A 21,040-nucleotide genomic window follows, 5' to 3' on the forward strand; every position below is an offset into this window, starting at 1 on the left:
AAAATTAGTTTGGAAAACATCCTGGTGTGGCGCTCGAGGCGTGAAAATAAATGGCGGCTGGGGTGCGGGGGGTGGAGGAGGTTGGGGAGGGAACCCTTGGGTGTGGAGGGCCGGGATTCAGGAAAGGTACCCGAGTCCCTGGGCATCCACCGAACGCCCAGCCCCTGTCTGCTGTCTGTCTGCAGGTCTGCGTGTCTGCTGTTGTCAGCACTCTGCTAGACTAGAAAAGGAGGAGAAACCTGTCCAGAATTCCCGCAGGTCAGTGAAGGAGGGCTGTTGCTGGACAGGGACTCAGAGCAGTGGGGAGTGTGGAGGGCATGGGCTGGGCAGAATTTGGGGCCCCACTGCCTACCTCCCAACACACTTACACACCCACTATGCCACACTGAGCAAACATGGAGAAAATGGTAGGGCCTGCCAGGAAAACGGTTGGGAGGAGTGATGGGGTAAAAAGGTGGGCAGAAGGCGCAATTAGGGGTCGGACCAGGTCAGGGGAACCCTGAAAAGGGGCGAAATGCAAGTACTATCCGGACCTGCATTCCACTTCCAAGCCCTCAGTCTCCCTTGTCTCCTCTTTGTGTCCTCTTTCCCCTAACCCCAGGACAGGGTAAGGAGGGGAAATCTCAACATGGAAAAACTCTGCACTGAAAATGAAGAAATGCCTGAGAACCAAGGAAAGATGGAAAACAAAGAACAGCCACTCGATATGGGAAAGCCGGAAGTAGCTTGTAGTCTGGAAGACAAGGAGAAGTTAGAAAACGAGGGAAAGACAGATCACGAGGGAAAGACAGAAGATGAGGAAGTACTAAATGATAAGGAGAAGCCAGAGAGTGAGGCAAAGCCAGAAGAAGGAGAAAAAGCAGAGAGCCATGGAAAGCCAGAAAACCAGGGAAAGCCAGTGAGCCAGGGAAAGCCAAAAGAAGAAGGAAAACCAGAGACCCAGGGAAATCCAGAGAGCCAGGGAAAGCCAAAAGAAGAAGAAAAGCCAGCCAGCGAACCAAAGGCTGCAGGAAAGCGCCCAGCTGGGGATGATGTACCCAGGAAAGCCAAGAGAAAAACCAACAAGGGGCTGGCTCAGTGCCTCAAGGAATATAAGGAGGCCATACACGATATGCATTTGAGCAATGAGGAGATGATAAGAGAATTTGATGAGATGGCTAGGGTGGAGGATGAGGTGAAGAAAACCAGACAGAAATTGGGGGGGTTTATGTGGATGCAAAAAAGCTTACAGGACCCCTTCCACCCGAGGGGCCCAAGGGAACTCAGGGGTGGTTGCAGGGCGCCACAAAGGGGCTTTGAAGACATTCCTTTTGTGTAGTGCCCTGGCCTCCATGGGCCAGGCCCTGTGCTTTAACCTTAGGCTAATACTTTACTTTAGGTGTCATTCTTGTTATCCAACCGCAGCCCTCTGTGTTTCAGTAGCAGATTTTCATCCGTTGCATGGAAAAATGTTTATAGTGCATTATAAAATTAAAAAGAAAACAGTTTGCAGCACCATATATACAGCATCAGTTCATTTTTCTAAATCTGCAAAGATATTTACCTAGTGATCTATGTACAGAAAAAAACTCTAAAAGCTGTGTCCACTAAAAGATGAACAGTGGTTATCTGTGGGTGATTTTTTTTCCTGTTCCTTTTTTGTTCGACATATGTTTTCTCCTAAAAACACAGATTACTTTTGTCATAAAAACAATGAAAGACAAAAAATAGGAAAACCATATATACCAAGCAATCAAAATAACTGTTCAGTGAGTTTATGAAGGCAGTGGAGACACAAAGTTCTTGGTGTCAGGATGTAAAATGATGCATAAAACTCACATTATCTCTGGGGCTCGAAGCTGGAAGTATGAACCTGGCAGTTATTACAGATCCATTTCTCTAAGGAACAGTCTTGTCATCTGTGAAATGGGGATAAAACTTGCCTTGCAAGGCTGTGGAGAAGATCAGATGAGGTCCTGAGTGTGTGAACTGTGTTGGGCTGGCTCCTGCCCTCTCCCCTGCACTTGCAGGACCAGAACTCCATCAGATGTTTGGGGGAGAGCTGAGGGAGCTCTCACCTGTGTCCAGGAAGAAAGGTGGGTGTCACTCTCCCCTGGGTAATACCATGACTGATGGGCACTGTGCCTCTTCTCATGGGCTCTGCACCCTCCTGAGGGCGCCACTGCTGCCGGTGGGCTGGAGACCACGATGGACTAAGGCAACACTGTCTCATCAGAAGGGTCAAGAATTCTTCTCTACCCAAATCAGAGTTACTCTAAGTCAGGTGGGTAGTACACAATTGTCACTTAGGCCTTGATATTTCATAAAATTTTTATGAAACATCCCTTTCTAAGTTTTCGGTTGGTTTGTGTGTGTTTTTGCCTACAGCCGTCTCCTCTGGATTTAGATACTGGAGATTGAGCCAGGAGAAAAATCTGAGTGACCAGATGCTATGCTATTCTCACCTGTTAATCTCTTGTCTGCTGAGACCTTTTTCTTAGAAGGAGTTTTCTCCCAGGAAACTCCTGTTAAGCCCTGCCTTGCCATCTCAACAGACCCATCTACCTATGTGATGTTTTTCCTGGCTTTTTATTAGCCTTTTATTTGCTTATACTGTTTTTTTAAAATAAACTTTTATTTTAGGACAGTTGTAGATTCACGGAATTATTGCATAGATAGAACAGAGTTTCTGTATACCCCAAACCCAGTATTCCCTATTATTAACATCTTACATTAGTGTGGTGCATTTGTCACAGTGAAGCAATATTGATACATTATTATTTACCAAATCACATACTTTGTTCAGATTTCCTCAGTTTTTCCTTAATGTCCTTTTTCTCTTCCAGGAACTCACCCAGGTTACCACCTTACATTTAGTCGTCATGTCTCCCTAGGCTCCTCTTGGCTGTGACGTTTTCTGACCTTCCCTGTTTTTGACGCCCTTGACACTTTTGAGAAGTACTGGTCAGATATTGTGTATAATGTCTCACAGTTTCGATCTGTTGAGTGTTTTTGGGAAGAGGACCACAGAGGTAAATTTTATCTTTAGTCTTACAGACTCCACTCATTTCCAAAGTTACCTATGTCAGCACCTTATTGTCCTGTCTTTTTCAGTGAGGTTATTTCATATATTTGTAATACACTCAGATTCTTTAGTCACCTTCTGCATTTTGGGGCTGCTGTTATAAATGGTATTTTTAAATTTCAAATTCCAATTGTTCATTGCTGGTATATAGGAAAGCAATTGACTTTTGTGTATTGACCTTACATCTTATGACCTTGTGACCAAGAGTTTGTTAATGCTTTGGCATTTTCTACATAGACAATCATGTCATCTGCAAATGAAGACAGTTTTATTTCCTGCATTTCAATCTGTATCTGTTTTATTTCCTTTTTTTGTCTTAATTGCACTCGCTAGGGCTTCCAGTATGATGTTTAACAGGAGCAATGAGAATGGATATCCTTGCCTTGTTCCTGATCTTAACGTGAAGTGTCCGCTTTCTCTCACCATTAAGTATGATGTTAGTCATGGGTTTTTTATAGATAGTCTTTATCAAATTGAGGAGTTCTCCTCTAATCTTAGTTTGAGAACTTTTATGAATGGGTGTTGGATTCTGTCAAATGTTTTTTCTGCATCAAGTGATAAGATCATATGATTTTTCTTCTTTAGTCTGTTCATGTGGATTATATTGATTGATTTTCAAGTGTTGAATCAGCCTCGCATATCTAGAATAAATCCCACTTATTAGGTGCACAATTTTTTATACACTGGATTAAATTTTCTAATGTTTTGTTCAGGATGTTGTGTCTGTGTTCATGAGAGATGTTGGTCTGTAGTTTTCCTTTCTTGTAACGTCTTTTATCTGGTTTTGGATTTAGACTAATACTAGCCTCACAGAATGAGTCAAGTGTTCTATTTCTATTTTTTGGAAAAGTTTACAGAGAACTGGTATTATTTTTTCCTTAAATGTTTGGTAGAATTCACTGTTGATTCCTAAATGTTCACTGGTTATCCTTAAATGTTTGGTACTATTTGGCCCTGGTGATTTTTATCTTTGGAAGGTTATTGATTATTGATTCAATGTCTTTAATAGATACAGGGTTATTCAGGTTATCTTTTTCTCCTTGTGTGAGTTTTAGTAGTTTTATTTTTTCAGGAATCAGTCCATTTCGTCTAAGTTACCACATTTGTAGGCATAGAGGTTTTTATAGTTTTCCTTTATTATCTTAATGTCCCTGGGCTCAGTAGTGATAACCCCACTTTCATTTCTGATATTGTTGATGTGAGTCTTCTTTCTTTTTTTCTTGGTCACCCTGGGAAGAGATGTATCAATTTTATTTATCTTTTCGAAGAACCAGCTTTTGGTTTCATTGATTTTTCTCTACTGTTTTCCTGTTTTCACTTTCATTGATTTCTTCTCTAATTATTTCTTTCCTTCTGCTTGCTCTAGGCTTAAATTATACTTTTTTCTTTAGTTTCTTAAGGAGAAAGCTTAGGTTATTTATGTTAGATCTTTCTTCTTTTCTCTTATATGCATTTAAGCTAGAAATTTCCTTCTAAGCACTGCTTTTGCTACATCTCAAAAATTTTGATATGTTGCAAGTTATTTTTACATTTCTTTCGAGAATTCTTCTTTGACTCGTGTTATTTAGAAATGTGTTCTTTAATTCCCAAATATTTTGGTTTTCCATCTATCTTTCTCTTATTTATTTCTAGTTTAATTCCATTGAGAGCAGACTTTTATGATTTCTATTCCTTTAAATTTGTTAAGGTGTATATTATGGCCCAGAATCTGGACTCTCGTGGTGGATGTTCTGAGTAAGCTTGAAAAAAATGCATTCTGATGTTAGATGAAATGTTCTATAAATGCCACTTAGATCAACTTGATTGATAGTGCTGTTCAGGTCAACTGAATCATTATTGATATCCTGCCTGCTTAATCTATCAATTACTGACTGGGAGGTGTTGAAGTCTTCAACCCTAATCATGGATTTGTTTCTCCTTTCAGTTTTATCTGTTTTTGCGTCATATATTTTGACGCTTTTGTTAGGTACATACATGTGTAGGATTATGTGCGTTTTTTTTCAGAATTGATCTCTTTATCATTATGTAGTGCCCCTTTTTATCTCTGATAATTTTACTTGTTCTGCAGTCAGCTTTGTCCTAAATTATACAGCTACTCTAGCTTTCTTTTTTGTCCAGCTTTCTTTCGATTGGTGTAGTGTGGTATATCTTTCTCCATTGCTTTACTATTAACCTCTCAGAGTCTTTATATTTAAAGTGGGCTTTGTATACACAACATATAGTTGGGTTTTTTTAATCCACTCTGAAAATTTCTATCTTTAATTGGTGTATTTAAACCATTCACATTTAAAATGATTCTTTTTATATTTGGATTAATATCGACCATGTTTATAACTGTTTTCTATTTGTTGTCGGAAGCTTCTTTTTCTGACTTCTCTATTTTTAATTGAGTATTTTCCGTGATTCCACTTGCCTTCTCTCTTGGCGTATCAATTACATTTCTTTCTAAAATATTTTTAGTGATTTCTCTTGAGTTTACAATATGCAGTTTTAACCAACATCACTTTCAAATAACACTATTCTGCTTTCTTATATATAGCGCAGTTACCTTATTACAGAGTATTCGTTATTCACTTCACTTATCCATATGCTATAATCACTCAATACATTGTTACTATTATTACTTTAGACAAACAGATCTTTTATTCAATTAAGAATAAGAAAAATAAAGATTTCATTTTACTTTCATTTATTCTATTTCCAGTGCTCTTTATGTAGATATGAGTTGCTGACCTATATCATTTTCCTTCTGCTTGGAGAAAATCTTTTAACGTTTCTTGAAGCGAAGGCTTGCTGGTGCTGAATTTCATCAGTTTTTGTCTGAGACAAAGTATTTATTTTGCCTTCACTTTTGAAGGATAATTTCGCTGAATATGGACTTTTAGGTTGGTGGGTTTTTTCTTTCAACACTTTAAATATTTCCATAGTTACAGAGATAGGAGTGTTAACACTGAAATGCTTATTCATCAACACTCATTTCTTTATTTCTCCTTGTAGTTCTGTCAAATTTTTTTTTTTTATTTTGAGGTCAAGTTAGTAAGTGCATACAAATTTAAAATATCATGAAGTGACACGCCTTATGTGTTGTAATGCTTCTTGTTTTAAAGTCTATTTTGTTATTAATTTAACTATAATGGGCTTCTTTTGATTAGTGTTTTTATGTTATACTTTTTTCTGTACTTTTACTTTCAGTGTTTATGTATCTTTATATTTCAGATATGTCTTTTGTCAACAGTATATAGTTGGATTTTTTCCGCTCTGAAAATCTTTGTCTTTTAATTTCTTCATGTAAGCCACTTATATTTAATATACTTACTTATATTAATAGATATAAGTTAACTATTGTGCCAAATTCCTTCTCCATGTCCTATCTGATCTATGTTAGTTTTCTCTTCTTTATTGATTATTTTCTTATTTTTCACTTTTATTAGCTTAGGAGTTTTACACTCTTTTACTTTTCCTTAATGGTTATCTGGCAATTATAGCACACAGTCTTGCCTTATCAAAGGCTAATATTAATTTATGCTTTTAGACACTCCCCAGATAATGCCAGAATTTCAAATACTTTTACTCCAGCTCTCTTGACTCATATGTTATTGATCAATATGAATTAACAAAATATTATTGTTTTATGTAGCATTGATTTAAATTTAAAGATTTTATTGTATTTTTCCTTTTTCTCCCAAAACTCCCCGGTACATAGTTGCATAATTTTAGTTGTGAGTCCTTCTAGTTGTGGCATGAGGGATGCCACCTCAGCATGGTTTGATGACTGGTGCCATGGCCATGCCCAGGATCCAAACAGGTGAAACCCTGGGCTGCCGAAGCGGAGGGTGTGAACTTAGCCACTCTGCCATGGGGCCGGCCCCTATATTTAAATAGATAGTTATCCTTTTAATCACTGTTTATTCCATCCTTCATCTTGTCTTTCATCTGGAATCATTTTCCTGTTATCTGGGGAATGCCTTGTAGCATTTAGTATTTCCTTTTGTTCCTGCCTGCTGCTGGCAAACTCTGTTTGTTTTTGTTTATTTGTAAAGGTCTTTATTTCACCTCATTTTTGAAGGGTATTTTTGCTGGTTATCATTTCTTGATATTATTTTATTTCAAGACACTAAAGATATCATCCCACCATCTTCATGCTTCCATTGTTGCTGTTGAGAATCCAGCAACAAATCAACCTAACATTTGTTCCTTTCAAGGCATACTCTGTTTTTTTTATGGCGACTTTTGTGATTTTCTCTTTATCTTTGTTTCTTTGAAAGTTCACTATTATGCATCTATGTATGAGTTTTTTTTTTTTTTTTTGGAGGAAGACTGGCCCTGAGCTAACATCTGTGCCCATCTTCCTCCACTTTATATGTGGGACACTTAGCACAGCATGGCTTGCCAGTCAGTGCCATGTCAGCACCCAGGATCCAAACTGGCAAACCTCAGGCCGCTGAAGTGGAACATGCGAACTTAACTGCTGCACCACTGGGCCAGCCCCCTATGTGTGAGTTTTTATTTATCCTGTTTGGAATTTGTTGGACTTCTTGGCTCTATGGATCAATGTCTTTCATCAGTTCTGAAAAAATTCTCAGCCATTATATCTTCAAAGATTGCCTCTAAACCATTCCAGTTCTCTTTTACTTCTCGAATTACCAGTAAATCCCTGTTAGATCTTATGATACCCTCCCTTCTGTATTTTCCATGTTTTTGACTACTGTGCAGCCTTATGGATATTTTCTTCTGAACATAATTTCTAATTCTTTAATTCTCTCTTGAGCTGCGTCTATCTGCTGTTAAAGCCATACATTTAGTTTCTAATTTCAGCTAAGTTAATTTTTAGTTTTAGAATTTCCATTTGTTTATTTTTTACTTTTTCTGGTTTTTAGTTCTCTGTGAAATTTTCAAAATTGTATTCTATTTATCTGAATACACTAAGCATTGTGGTCTAATAGTCTGTATCTGATAATTCAAATAATTCGAAGCTAATGGATCTGTTTGTGTTGCCTGTTGTCTCTACTGCTTCTTACTTTCTTTGTGTTCTTGCTTATCTTTCTTTGTGGGCATTTTACTTCAACAATTGTTTGTTGAGATAATTTGAGGCTTAGGATGATGGAATCTTACTCCAGAGATTTTGTTTGCATTGGTCAGGCCCATAAGAGTGCTTCCTGTCTGGAACCACCATAATCTATGTTCAAAGCTCAAAGTTTACCAGTCTACCTATATATTGCAAAGTCAAGCTAAAAGACTTTGTGGGGGCTAGTTTATTTCCAGTTTAAAATTACCCTTAAAGTGAAACATTTGAGGTGTATGAGTGATGGTTAGGAATCCTCTCCCCTTTTAATGAGTCTTGGGCTTTCGTTTTTATTACTCTAGTACATTGAATCTGCCATAGTTTCAACTCAGTTTGGCACTGGTTTATTCCTTAACCACAGATGCCCTCAAGGCAAGTATAGTTAACCATATGAGTACTATAAGAAAACATGGGTGAATTCCTCATTGCCTTCATGTAGGAAAAGAGTTCTTAACCATGAACCAAAATCTAGATGCAATAAAAGAAAAGTTTGATAAATTTTACTACTTTTTTTAATGCATGGCAGAAACACTATAAAGTCAAAAAGCAACTAACAAACTGGAAGTATATATTTCCAACATATATAAAAGATAAAGGCCTAATATAGTGTATAAACAACACTTGAAAAATGAGGGGAGAAGGATTGACAATCCAATAGAAATATATGGGGGCCACCCCATGGCTGAGTGGTTATCTTCCTGCACTTGCTTTCACGGCCTGGGATTCCCTCATTCGAATCCTGGGCATGGACCTACCCACCCCTCATCAAGCCATGCTGTGGCGGCATCCCACATAGAAGAACTAGAATGACCTACAACTAGGGTATACAACTATGTACTGGAGCTTTGGGGAGAAAAAAAAAAAAGGAAGATTGGCAACAGATGTTGGCTCAGGGCCAATCTTCCTAAAAAAAGAAAGAAAAATATGGGAAAGATATGAGCAGACAATTCATAATGATATTAAAATTGTCATTAAACATAGAGAAGCGCAAAATAAAATGCCATTGAGATACTACTTCTCACCTATCATATTAGTGAAAATTAAAAATATGTCACACAGGTTGGAAAGGGTGTAGGGAAACAAGCACTCTCCTATATTGCTGATGGGAAAGCAAAAATGAATCTTAGGCTCCGGGGAGGGGACAGCCTGGAGAAGCAATTTGGAAATCATCTGTGCTTGGAGGGAAATGAACAGAGATCACCCAGGAGAGAGGAGGCCAAGGAACACTACCACTATAGGTGGCAGCGCAGCTTCCTAGAGGGCACCATCACCCAGGCCATGGAGTTAGGCTGAGCTGGTCTTGAAAATGGGCTGTGAGGCTCTGTTGCTGAGCGCTCTTGGCGAAGTCGGGTACCCTTCGTGTGATCAGCTGTCACACCCTGCGATCATGAGCATCTCAGAGAGATGCTGTGCAAGGACCTGAAATGCGCCAGGTAAAGCACCTGCGGTAAGGAAGTCGCCTGCCTCCTGCTCTCTCGGTGACTCCCTCTTGGTCACCCGCCCTCCCCACCCCCACGGTCCGCAGCTGCCAGTCCCTCGGGGATGGGGTGGGGGGGCGGGGCGGGGGCCGAGCCCGGTGACGCGGTGCTCACGTGACCGGCCGGGCGCCGACGTGGGCAGCAGCCCGCGCACCCGCTCGCCGCCCTGCGGTCCCGTCGCCCGCGCGGAACCAGCTCCCCGAGCTGCCCGGGTGGCGGGCGAGGGGCGAGCGGGCTTCAGCGAGCCCGAGGAGGCGCAGGCCGTCCCGGGCCCGCAGGTCAGTGTGGAGATGGGCGCTTCCGGCGTCCCGGGGCAGAGGTGGAGGTGGGTGGGAGTAGGATCCGGGAGCAGCGGGGAGGGGCCGACGAAGGGGTCCAGGAGATGGATGAGGAGGGGGACGGGGCGCGGGCAGTGGGGAGGGAGGGACGACCCCGCAGCGGGCCCCGCCGCCTTCTCCTCGACGCCCCTCCTCTGCGCCCTCCATCTATTTTCGAGCCTGCGATGGGGAGGGGAGGGGGCGCCCCCGCAGTGCGACAGTGAAACGTAGACACTTTCTGCTAATAACCCCCCTCACACTCTGCGCCTATGAGAAAATAGCGATCTCCGCGAAAAGCGTTTGGGTTGGGGGCGGGTTGCCTGTTGGGGAGGGGGTCACAGAGACCCAAACAGTTTGGAAAGCATCCTGGTCTGGTGCCCGAGGCCTGAAAGGTAATGGCGGCTGGGATGCAGGGGAAATAGGAGAGGGAAACGTTGGATGACGAGGGCTCAAATTCAGAAAAGAAACCTCAGTCCCTTGAGCGTGCAGCCCCTGCCCCTGTCTGCTGTCTGTCTGCAGGTCTTCGTCTCTGTTCCCAGCACTCTGCTAGGCTAGAAAAGGAGGAACCTGTCCAGAATCTCTGCAGGTCAGTAAAAGGGGGGAGGGGCCCCGGATGGGGACTCCGGGGAGGTGGGTGGAGGGCATGGCCTGGGCAGAATTTGAGGGCCCCACTCGCATCCCACCACCACATACATAATAGACAGGCACGCCGCCACACTGAAGGATGGTACAGAAGGTGGTAGGGCCTGCCAGGGAAAGGGTTGGCTCTGGTGTGTGGGAGGAGTGATGGGGGTAAAGGGGTGGGCAGGAGGCACACTTGGAGGCCGAGGCTGGTCAGGGGAACCCTGACAGGGGACGAGATGCAAGTAGTATCCAGACCTGCATTCCGCCCCCAAGCCCTCAGTCTCCCTTGTCTCCTATTCCCCTCACCCCCAGGACAGGAAAAGGAGAGGAAATCTCAACATGGAAAAACTCTGCAATGAAAATGAAGGAAAGCTGGAAAGTGAAGGAAAGACACAAGATGAAGTAGAGCCTGAAGATGAAGAAAAGTCAGATGAGGAAGGAAAACCAGAAGTAGAGGGGCAGCCAGGGCACAAGGAAAAGCCCCAGAATGAGGGACAGCCAGATGATGAGGCGCAACCAGAAGATAAGGGAAAGCAGGACAAGCAGGGCCAGTCCGAAGATGAGGGAAAACCACAGGGCGGCGAGGGCAAGCGAGAATCCCAGGCAAAGCCAGAGAGCGAGCGGCGGGCTGCCGAAAAGCGCCCGGCTGAAGATTATGTGCCCCGGAAAGCAAAAAGGAAAACCGACAGGGGGACGGACGACTCCCCCAAGGACTATCAGGAGGACCTACAGGAAAGGCATTTGGGCAGTGAGGAGATGATGAGAGAATGTGGAGATATGTCAAGGGCTCAGGAAGAGCTAAGGAAAAAGCAGAAAATGGGTGGTTTTCATTGGATACAAAGAGATGTACAGGATCCATTCGCCCCAAGGGGCCAACGTGGTGTCAGGGGAGTGAGGGGCGGAGGTCGGGGCCAAAGGGGTTTACATGATATCCCCTATCTTTAATGCCTGTGGCCTTGATTCTGATTTCTCTGATGGGAATATTTCCAACCCTGCTTTCCCTGGCAGGCATTTGCCAGGCTATGTGCTTTAACCTTAAGCTGATACTTTGCTTTAGGTGTCACTCTTGTTACCAGCAGCCTTTTGATCCAACTACAGTGCTCTGTCTGTCAGTGGGGGATTTTCACCCATGTGCATGGAAGAGATGTTTGTGGTATATTGTAAAATAACAATAAAGAAAAAACAGTTTTCAGAACCGCATACACAGCATCAGCCCGTTTTTGTAAAAATATAAATATGTTTGCATAATGCATTTGTGCATAGAGAAAACTCTGAGAGTGTGTGCACTAAAAAGTAGGCAATGGTTTTTCCTGCATGGTAGCCAAAAATAGGTCTCGCCTGTGCTCAAAAATGAGTCCAATCACCTGATGGTTAGGTGCCCCCATGCCATTCCTCTGCGAGTGCGCATCCCCATGCCTTCCCCTCGTTCTAACCGTGTCAGTGGGCACTGCCACCCCTTCTCCTGGGTCTTCTACTGTCCTGTGGCTCCCACCACGTGTGATTCTTTTTCTTTGCTCACTCATCTCCACTTTTCCCTGGAAGATATATGGATTATGTAGGTCATAATAAAAAAATAACTAAAACCAGAAAACAATACATAAGAGATTAAACTGTTCAGTGAGCTTATGAGGGCAATGAAGACACTTAAAATTCCTGTTGTCAAAATGTAAAATGCTAAGTAAAACTCGCATTATCTCTTGGACTCATAGCTAGAGGAAGCAACCTGGCAGTTATAACAGACCCACTGCTATAAGGGTCAGTGTTGTCACCTGTGAAACGGAGATAAAACTTACCTCGCGACTGCTGAGTGGATCAGATGAGGTACTGAGTATGTAAACCGTGTAGGGCTGGCTCCTATGTAGCAGTCAGTCCTTGGACCCTGTCAGACACTCAGGGAAGGGTTGAAGTTAGAACTTACCTGTTCCCAGGAACAAGTCCAAGCAGCTGAGAAGAGGGTGCCACCCTTCTCTGGATACTACTGTATCTTCTGGGCACTCCTGTTCTGCTGTGCCCTGTACCCTATGCTGACAGCTATTGGTGTGACAGAGCCCTTCTGATTCTTCATAGTCCCTAAAGGGCCAAAGCCTCTATTTGACTCCTATATGAGTGTGGATAAAGCCCTTCTCTCAATTTCAGAGTTGTACCTACCCAAGTGGTACTGTCCCAGGGCTGCTTGGGCCTCACTGTATAACGCAGTTCTTAGCAATGTAGTCATCAATACTTTTAGTTCACTTTATATTTGCTTATAGTTTCTTTTTTCTTCATAGGGCTCTGATATTTTGAGTCCACTGGGGGCTGTGTCCTGAGACTAATCTATGGACCAGACAATGGATAGTGATTTGAACTGAACACCACACCACAGTACCCCAGGGAAACCATATCTAAACTAACATACCATTCTTAGTGTGAGTTTTCTCTCTAAAAAGTCTCCTGGCTGGCTTGCTACACAAAATCAAGGGACTTGTCCACAAATAATCACAGAGGGTTACACAACTAAGTTTCAAGCTGAAAATATCCCTTCCCATTCCAAACCAGTTCCAACTGCAAAAGGTAATAGTGCTCTTAAAACTATTAAGAACTCTTAAGGTTAGACATTTTTATTTAATCTACCAGTACGCTCCTTTCTCAAAACAAAATCTTTTTTATTCATCCTCATATCCTTTACACTGTACTTGACACATATACTTAAATTATGGTTGAATCAGGGGTCCTGAGTTTAGAGAGATACACTGTTCATGGATTAGAGACTCAATAGTGTTAATATGGTGATTCTCTCAAAAATTGACCTATAAATGCAATGCTATCCCAATAAAAATCCCAGCAAACTGAGATTCTAAAAGTTATATGGAAAAGCAAAGGACATAGCATAGCCAAAATATTTTGAAAATGAAAAACAAAGTTGGAGGACTCACTGCCTGATTTCAAGACTAACTATAAAGCTGCAGTAATCAAGATTGTGTAGTATTGGCGTAAAGATAGACATAGAGATCAAGGGAATAAAACAGTCCAGAAAGAAGCCCACTTGTATATGGTCAATTCATTTTTTAAAAAAGTCCCAAAGTAATTCAATGGAGAAAGACGACAAACGCTACTGGAATAATTGGATGTTGTCTTAGTTCAGGCTGCTCTAACAAAAATACCACCGACTGGGTGGCTTAAACAACATTTATTTCTCACAGTTCTGGAGGCTGGGAAGTCCAAGATTAAGGCGCTGGCAGATTTGGTCTCTAGTGAGGGTTTGATTCCTGGTTCATAAACAGATGTTTTCATACGTCAGAAGGGGTAAGGGAGCTCTCTTTTAAAATGGAACTAATCCCACTCATGAGGGCTCCACCCGCATGGCCTAATCACCTCCCAAAGGTGCCGCCTCCAAATAACATCACATTGGGCATTAGGATTTAACACTTGAATTTTGGGATTATGCAAACTTTCGATCTATAGGAGACATCCATATACAAAAAAGTATCTTTACCTCACACCATATACAAAACATGAATTCAAAATGGTTCATAGCTCCAAATGTAAAACCTAAAATTATAAAAAACTTCTTTTAAAAATAGAAAAAAATAGCTTGTAGTTGCAGAGTAAAATATTATTGCTTATTAATTTTGTAGTGATCTAAAGACTTTTGAAATTATTTTTCTGCCACTGTCTACTTAATAAGTTCCAGAGGTTTCTCCTACTAAGAAATGGGAAAAGGCAAATGCTAATGATAAAGCATGTAAATGCAGACAATAAAATTTAAGATATTGTTAGAAAAATAGGAAAAAGGGGGTTATCTTGGGTTAGGCAAACATTTCATAAAGGGACATAAGCACTAATGATAAAACTGGTAAATTGGACCACATATATATTAAAGTATTTTTAAACTTCTCTTCAAAGCCATTGTTAGGAAAATGAAAAGACAAGCTTCCACCTGGAAGAAGAAATTTGATAAAGTCCCTGTCTCTAGAATATACAAAGAACTCTTACAACTAATAATAAGATAAATAACATAATTTAAAAATAGGAAAAAGATTTGAATAGACACTTCACCAAAGAAGAGATGAAGATGGCAAATGATCACATGAAAAGATGTTCAATATCATTAATAATCAGGGAAATGGAAATTAATAACATAATGAGATATCACTACACGCCCATTGTAGTGGCTAAACTAAAAAACAAAGACAAAGAACTGTTATTATAAAGTCCTAGAAAAGATATGGAACAACTGAAACTCTCATTGTTGGTGGGAATACAATATGGCATGGCCACTTTGGGAAAGTTTGGTAGCATACACTTACCATATGACCCAGTAATCCCATTCCTAGGAATTTACCGAAGAGAAATGAAAATTTTAGTAGCTTTATTCGTAACAGCTCCAAACTGGTAACAGCCCAAATGTTCCCCAAACGGTGAATGGATAAATAAGGGAAAGACTACCGGTACATGCAAAAATAGGAATGACTTAAATTCATTAGGCTAAGTGAAAGAAGCCAGACAAAAAAGGCTACCCTCTAGTATGCTTCCATTTATAAGACATTCTAGAAAAAGCAAAACTATAGAGACAGAAATCAGATTGAATCTCAAGTGTAATTTTGAATGTTGTTCCCAACTGTGGAAAATTTAAGCCTGTTCCTCTGCCTCTCCTAGCCCCATCCCAAGGCTACCCAATACCCTTTAATACATTCCCTTTCTGCTTAAATTAGCCAGAGTTGGTTTCTGTGGCTTGTAACTTTCCTTGACTGAACACCTAATGCCCTGCATTCCTTCCTTCCAATTTTACTAAAATTTATCATAAATAAATTCAAAGCTCTTTTTCTGTGATCAGCTCACAAAATGGTTGACCCAGCCTGTGCCTTCATTTAAAAAAATAGGTTTTTACTCTGTGATTTTATTTTTTACTTATTTATTTTTTAAAGATTGGCACCTGTGCTAACAACTGTTGCCAATCTTTTTTTTTCTGCTTTTTCTCCCCAAATCCCCCAGGTACATAGTTGCATATTTTTGTTGTGGGTCCTTCTAGCTGTGGTATGTGGGACGCCACCTCAATGTGGCCCAGTGAGCGGTTCCATGTCCGCATCCAGGATCTGAACTGGTGAAACCCTGGGCCGCCAAAGCGGAGTGCGCAAACTTAACCACTCAACCACGGGACCAGCCCCTGTGATTTTATTTTCTGGACTGTTTATGTCTACTGACTGTTCTTTAAGGTTATAGCATCCTGATTGTTACTCATTGGTAGAGGGTCAGAATTGTTCAGAGCTTGGTTCTCTGGGCCCCTCCCTATCTGTTCAGAAGTCTGGTTATCTCAATTAGCTTTTCAAGGAGGTACTTGTCCATCCAACCCAGGGAAGTTTAGAGTTCAGGACCCTGGAGAGCAAGCCCTCTGGTAATCAGTTTGCCCCAGCTCTTGGGAAAATATTATTTGTCAGTGGGGGCTACTCTGTGGGAGGGAGCATAAGAGAGATCAGGCTCATCCTCTGCAGTGTTCATGCACCAGCTCACGGAAGGTATCTGGATGGTCACAAAGAAACAGGGGCACAGGGCTCCCTCAGTGGACACCCTGACCAAGTTTCTGCCTGTTTCTAATCGTTGGGAGGATCTTGAGTTCTAAAAGCTACTAGACCACATTCCTTTCTAAATAGACTATATCTATTCAGGTAGTGAGCGTACCCACTAGGGACATCCAATGCAGAGGAAATTCTCAATAATTGAGAGAAAAAAATGACCATCTCTGAAAATACCATTCAACCTTTCCTTCCAGCAATCCCACTGTTTGCTCAATGAGCCCATGTACAAAGTGGCTACAGAAGCAGGAATAGAGCTATGCAAGAGCTCAACAATATTGTCTCCCATTACCAGCCTTATCTGACTACTGTCACAGCTGAGTAGCAGAACCTGCCAACACCAGAGGCCAATGCTGAGTCCCTCATAAAGCGCCATTTCCAGGGAGTACCAGCCATCCACTTTGGGAAGGTTGATTACTATGGACCTCTTCCACCAGAGAAACAGTGTTTTGTCTTTAAATGGAAACAATTACACTTTTTTATATATTGGTTTTATTGAGATATAATTCACATGCCACAAAATTCAACCCTTGAAAGTACACAATTCAGTTGTACTTAGTATATTCACAGAGTTGTGCAACAATCACACTACCTACTTTTAGAATATCCTTATCATCACCCAAAGAAACCCTTTACATTAGCAAACTCTACATATTCTCCTCCACCACCATCGTCCCCTTACTCAGTTACTGGCAACCACTAATCTACTTTCTGTTTCTATGAATTGGCTATTGTGGACATTTCATATAAATGCAATCATACAATACGTGGTCTTTTGTGACTAGCTTTTTTCACCTAACAATATTTTGAAGGGTTATCCATGTTACAGCATGTATCAGTGCTCCATTCCTTTTTACTGCCTAATAATATTCCATTATATGGTACACCACAATTATTTATCCATTCATCATTGAACATTTGGGTTGTTTTTATTTTGGGCTGTTATGAATAATGCTGCTATGAATGTTTGTGTAAATGTTGTTGTTTGGACACATGTTTTAGTTCTTTGGAGAATGTACCCAGGAATAGAATTGCTAGGTCATATGGTAACTATGTTTAGCATTTTGAGGAACTGCCAAATGTTTTTCAAAGTGGCTGCACCATTTTACATTCCCACTAACAATGTATGAGGCTCCAATTTCTTCACATTCTCACCAGGACTTGTTATTATCTGTTTTTTTAATCTTATCTATCCTAGTGAATGTGAAGTAGTATCCCACTGTGATGTGATTTGCATTTCCTTAATAGGTAATGATATTGAACATCTTTTTATGGACATAGTGACCATTTGTCTATCTTCTTTAGAGAAACGTCTATTCAAAACATTTGCTGGTTTTAAAATTAGGTTATTTGTCTTCTTATTGTGGACATGTAAGAGACATTTATATATTCTGGATATGAGTCCCTTATCAGATATATGATTTGCAATTATTTGCTCCCATTCTGTGGGTTGTCTTTTAACTTCCTGGATGGTGTCCTTTGAAGCACAAAAGTTTTTCATTTTGAGTAAGTTCAACTCATCTATTTTATTTTTTATCATCTATGCTTTTAGTGTCACATCTAAGAAAACACTGCCTAACCTATGGTCATAAATATTTACTCATGTTTTCTTCCAGGAGTTTTATAGGCTTAGCGCTTACATTTAGAACTATAATCCATTTTGAGTTTTTATATGATGTGAGGTAGGGGGCCCAAATTAATTCTTTTGCATGCAGATATCCAGTTGTCTTAGCACCATTTCTTGAAAAAACTATTTCCCCATTGAATTATCTCGGCACATTTGTTGAATATCCACTGACCATAAATGTGAGGGTTTAGTTCCAGACTCTCAATTATATTTTATTGATCTATATGTCTGTCCTTATGAAGTACCACACTGTCTTGATTACTGTAGTTTTATAATAAATTTGGAAATAGATAACTGTGAGGCCTCCAACTTTCTCCTTTTCCAAGATTGTTTTGGCTATTCTGGGTACTTTGGATGTCCATAAGAATTTTGGGATCACCTTGTCAAGTTCTGAAAAAAATATCAGACAAAATTTTGCTAAGATTGCTGTGACTGTGCAGATCGATTTGGAAAGCACTGCTAAGGTAACAGTATGAAGTCTTCCAATCCGTGAATGTAGGACACTTCTACATTTATTTGGGTCATCTTTAACTTCTTTAAATAATGTTTTTTAGTTTTCAATGTATAGTTCTTGCACTTCTTTGGTTACATTTATCCTCAAATATTTTATTCTTTTTGATGCCATTGTAAATGGAATCATTTTCTTTCTTTTTTTTTTTAAGGTATGCTTTTTGGTGAGGAATATTGGCCCTGAGCTAACATCTGTTGCCAATCTTCCTCTTCCCCCCCACCCCCAAAGCCCCAGTACATAGTTCTATATCCTAGTTGCAAGTCCTTCTAGTTCTTCCATGTGGGATGCCACCACAGCATGGCTTGATGAGCGTTTTGTAGGTCTGTGCCCAGGAACTGAACCGGTGACCCCTGGACTGATGAGGTGGAGTGCATGAACTTAACCACTCAGCAACAGGGGCAGGCTCTGGAATCATTTTCTTAACTTTTATTTTCAGATATTTCATTGCTAGTGTATAAAAATAAAACTTCCTTTTGTACTTTGCTATTATATTCTGCAAACTTTCTGAATATTTATTACTTCTAAAAGCTTTTTCGTGTGTGGATACCGAAGGAATATTATATACAGGATGATGGCATCTATGAATAGAGATATATTTACTTCTTCCTTCCAATCTGGATGCCTTTTATTCTTTTCCTTGCCTAATGCCCTGGCTAGAGCCTCCATTACAATATTGAATAAAAGTATGGGGATCAAACATTCTTGTCTTTTTCCTGATCTTAAGGGAAAAGCATCAAATCTTTCACCATGAAGTATAATGTAAGTTATAGTTATATTTGGGTATATCTTTATCAGGTTGAGGAAGTTCCCATTTTGTCAAATACCTTTTCTGTGTCTAGTGAGATAATCATGTGGGGTTTTTTCCTTTATTGTATTAATAAGCATTTTATATTAATTGATTTTCAGAAGTCAAACCAGCCTTGCATTCTTGAGGTAAATTCCACATGGTCATGGTATCCTTTATATATGATGCTGGATTATTTTGCTACTATTTTGAAGAGGAATTTTGTGTCTATATCCATAAGGGGTTTAGTTCTGTAGTTTTCTTATTTTGTGATATTTTTATCTGGTTTGTTATCAGGGTAATGCTTACATAATAGAATGTGTTGAGAAGTGTTCTCTATTCTATTTTTGGGCGAAATAAAGATTTGTTATTAATTTTTTTTCAAGTTTGGTAGATTAAACCAGTGAAAGTGTCTGGGCCTGGGCTTTTCTTTGTGAGATTATTTTGATTACTGATTCAATTTCTTTATTTGATATAGGGCTATTCAGATTTTCTAATTCTTCTTGAATCAGTTTCAGTACAGCATATCTTTTTAGAAAATGTCCATTTCTTCCGGGTTATCTAATTTCTTGACATGTAGTTGTTCATATTATTCCCTTATAATCCTCTTCATTTCTGTAAGGTCAGTAGTGATGTTCCCACTTTGGTTCCTGATTTTAATAATGAGAGTCTTGCTTTTTCTTAGTCAGTGTAGCTAACAGTTTGTCAATTTTGTTGATCTTTTTAAAGAACCAATTTTGGTTTCATTGATTGTCTCTATTGTTTTCCTGTGGTTAGTTAGTGGTTAAGTTCACACACTCCGCTTCAGCGACCCGAAGTTCACAGGTTCGGATCCTGTGCACAGACCTACACACTGTGCTCATCAGGACATGCTGTGTCAGCATCCCACATAACATAGAGGAAGACTGGCACAGATGTTATCTCAGCAACAATCTTCCTCAAGCAAAAAGAGGAAGATTGGCAACAGATGTTAGCTCAGGGCCAATCTTCCTCACACACACACACACACACACACACACACAAAATTTCCTTCAAAGAAAAGCCCAGGACCAGATGGCTGCATTGGTGCATTCTATTGTGATATTGTGATTTATAATACATACATATTTGGTCTTTGTCCTGTTCCTTGCACAAAGTTCCTAAAACCCTTGGAATTTCCTAAGTGATGAGAGCAACAAAGGTGTCCTGTTATTCTTAACAAGTCCCTTTCAGCCACACCAGAGTTTACATTAATGAGGTGACCTTTGGAAAGCCCCTGTGTAACCTAAGGATGGGGGCTGGTTGCCAGAGGAACCAAGCATAATTAGAAGGATGAAAATTTCAGTCCCTCCCTCCTTCCCCCTACCCCATCTCAGGGCAGGAGAAAGGGGCTGGAGGTTGAGTTAATCACTAATGGCCAATGTTTTAATGAATTATGCCTATGTAGTCAAGCCTCCATAAAAATCTATGAACTTGGTTTCAGGGAGCTTCCTGGTTGGTAAACACATGGAGGTGCTGGGAGACTGGCTCTCCCAGAGAAGGCATGGAAGCTCCATGCCCCTTCCCACATTCTTTGCCCTATGCCTATCTTCCATCTGGCTGTTCCTGAGTTATATCCTTTTATAATAAACTGCTAACCTAGTACGTAAAATGCTTTCTTGAGTTCTGTGAGCTGCTCTAGCAAATTAATTGAACCCAAGGAGGGGGTCATGGGAACCTCCAATCTATAGCCAGTCAGTCAGAAGCACAGGTAACCTGGACTTGAGACTGGCATTTGGAGTGGGTGTAGGGGCAGTGTTGTAGGACTGAATGCTCTACCTGTGGGATCTGATGCTATCTCCTGGTAGATAGTGGCAGAATTGAGTCAAAACGTAGGACACCCAGCTGGTGTTGCAGAATTGCTTGATGTGTGGAAAACCCACACATCTGGTGTTGGAAGTAAGGTAGAAGTGTTTTAGTAGAGTATTGAGAGTAGAGAAGAAACACAGGAGTGTGTTTTTAATTTATATCTATCAATGTTTCAAGAAAAATAAACGCCAACACTT

General features: G+C 40.6%; 2 protein-coding genes and 1 long non-coding RNA gene across 3 annotated transcripts in view; 2 read left to right on the plus strand and 1 right to left on the minus strand.

The window, feature by feature from the left end:
• The first annotated feature begins 628 nt into the window (after positions 1 to 628).
• Positions 629 to 11,745, plus strand: TCEAL4 (transcription elongation factor A like 4). Its single transcript, XM_070258383.1, has 4 exons — positions 629 to 2,263; positions 2,826 to 3,011; positions 10,441 to 10,507; positions 10,858 to 11,745. Exon 1 carries the CDS (start codon positions 629 to 631, stop codon positions 1,316 to 1,318), a length of 690 nt encoding a protein of 229 aa, XP_070114484.1. The 3' UTR covers positions 1,319 to 2,263; positions 2,826 to 3,011; positions 10,441 to 10,507; positions 10,858 to 11,745.
• LOC100053876 (transcription elongation factor A protein-like 3) lies at positions 10,885 to 11,745 on the plus strand. Its single transcript, XM_023633635.2, has one exon. The coding sequence runs from the start codon at positions 10,885 to 10,887 to the stop codon at positions 11,488 to 11,490; it is 606 nt and encodes a 201-aa protein (XP_023489403.1). The 3' UTR covers positions 11,491 to 11,745.
• A 164-nt stretch (positions 11,746 to 11,909) lies between these two features.
• Positions 11,910 to 21,040, minus strand: part of LOC111771526 (uncharacterized) — a 39,656-nt gene continuing 30,525 nt past the window's right edge. The window contains exons 2-3 of the long non-coding RNA XR_002805392.2: positions 12,339 to 12,424; positions 11,910 to 12,080 (exon numbers count right to left, since the gene is read on the minus strand). This is a non-coding gene — a long non-coding RNA (uncharacterized lncRNA). The remainder of the gene's footprint in view (positions 12,081 to 12,338; positions 12,425 to 21,040) is intronic.

The sequence above is a fragment of the Equus caballus genome, chromosome X, assembly GCF_041296265.1.
Source record: "Equus caballus isolate H_3958 breed thoroughbred chromosome X, TB-T2T, whole genome shotgun sequence".
Classification (NCBI taxonomy): Eukaryota; Metazoa; Chordata; class Mammalia; order Perissodactyla; family Equidae; genus Equus; species Equus caballus.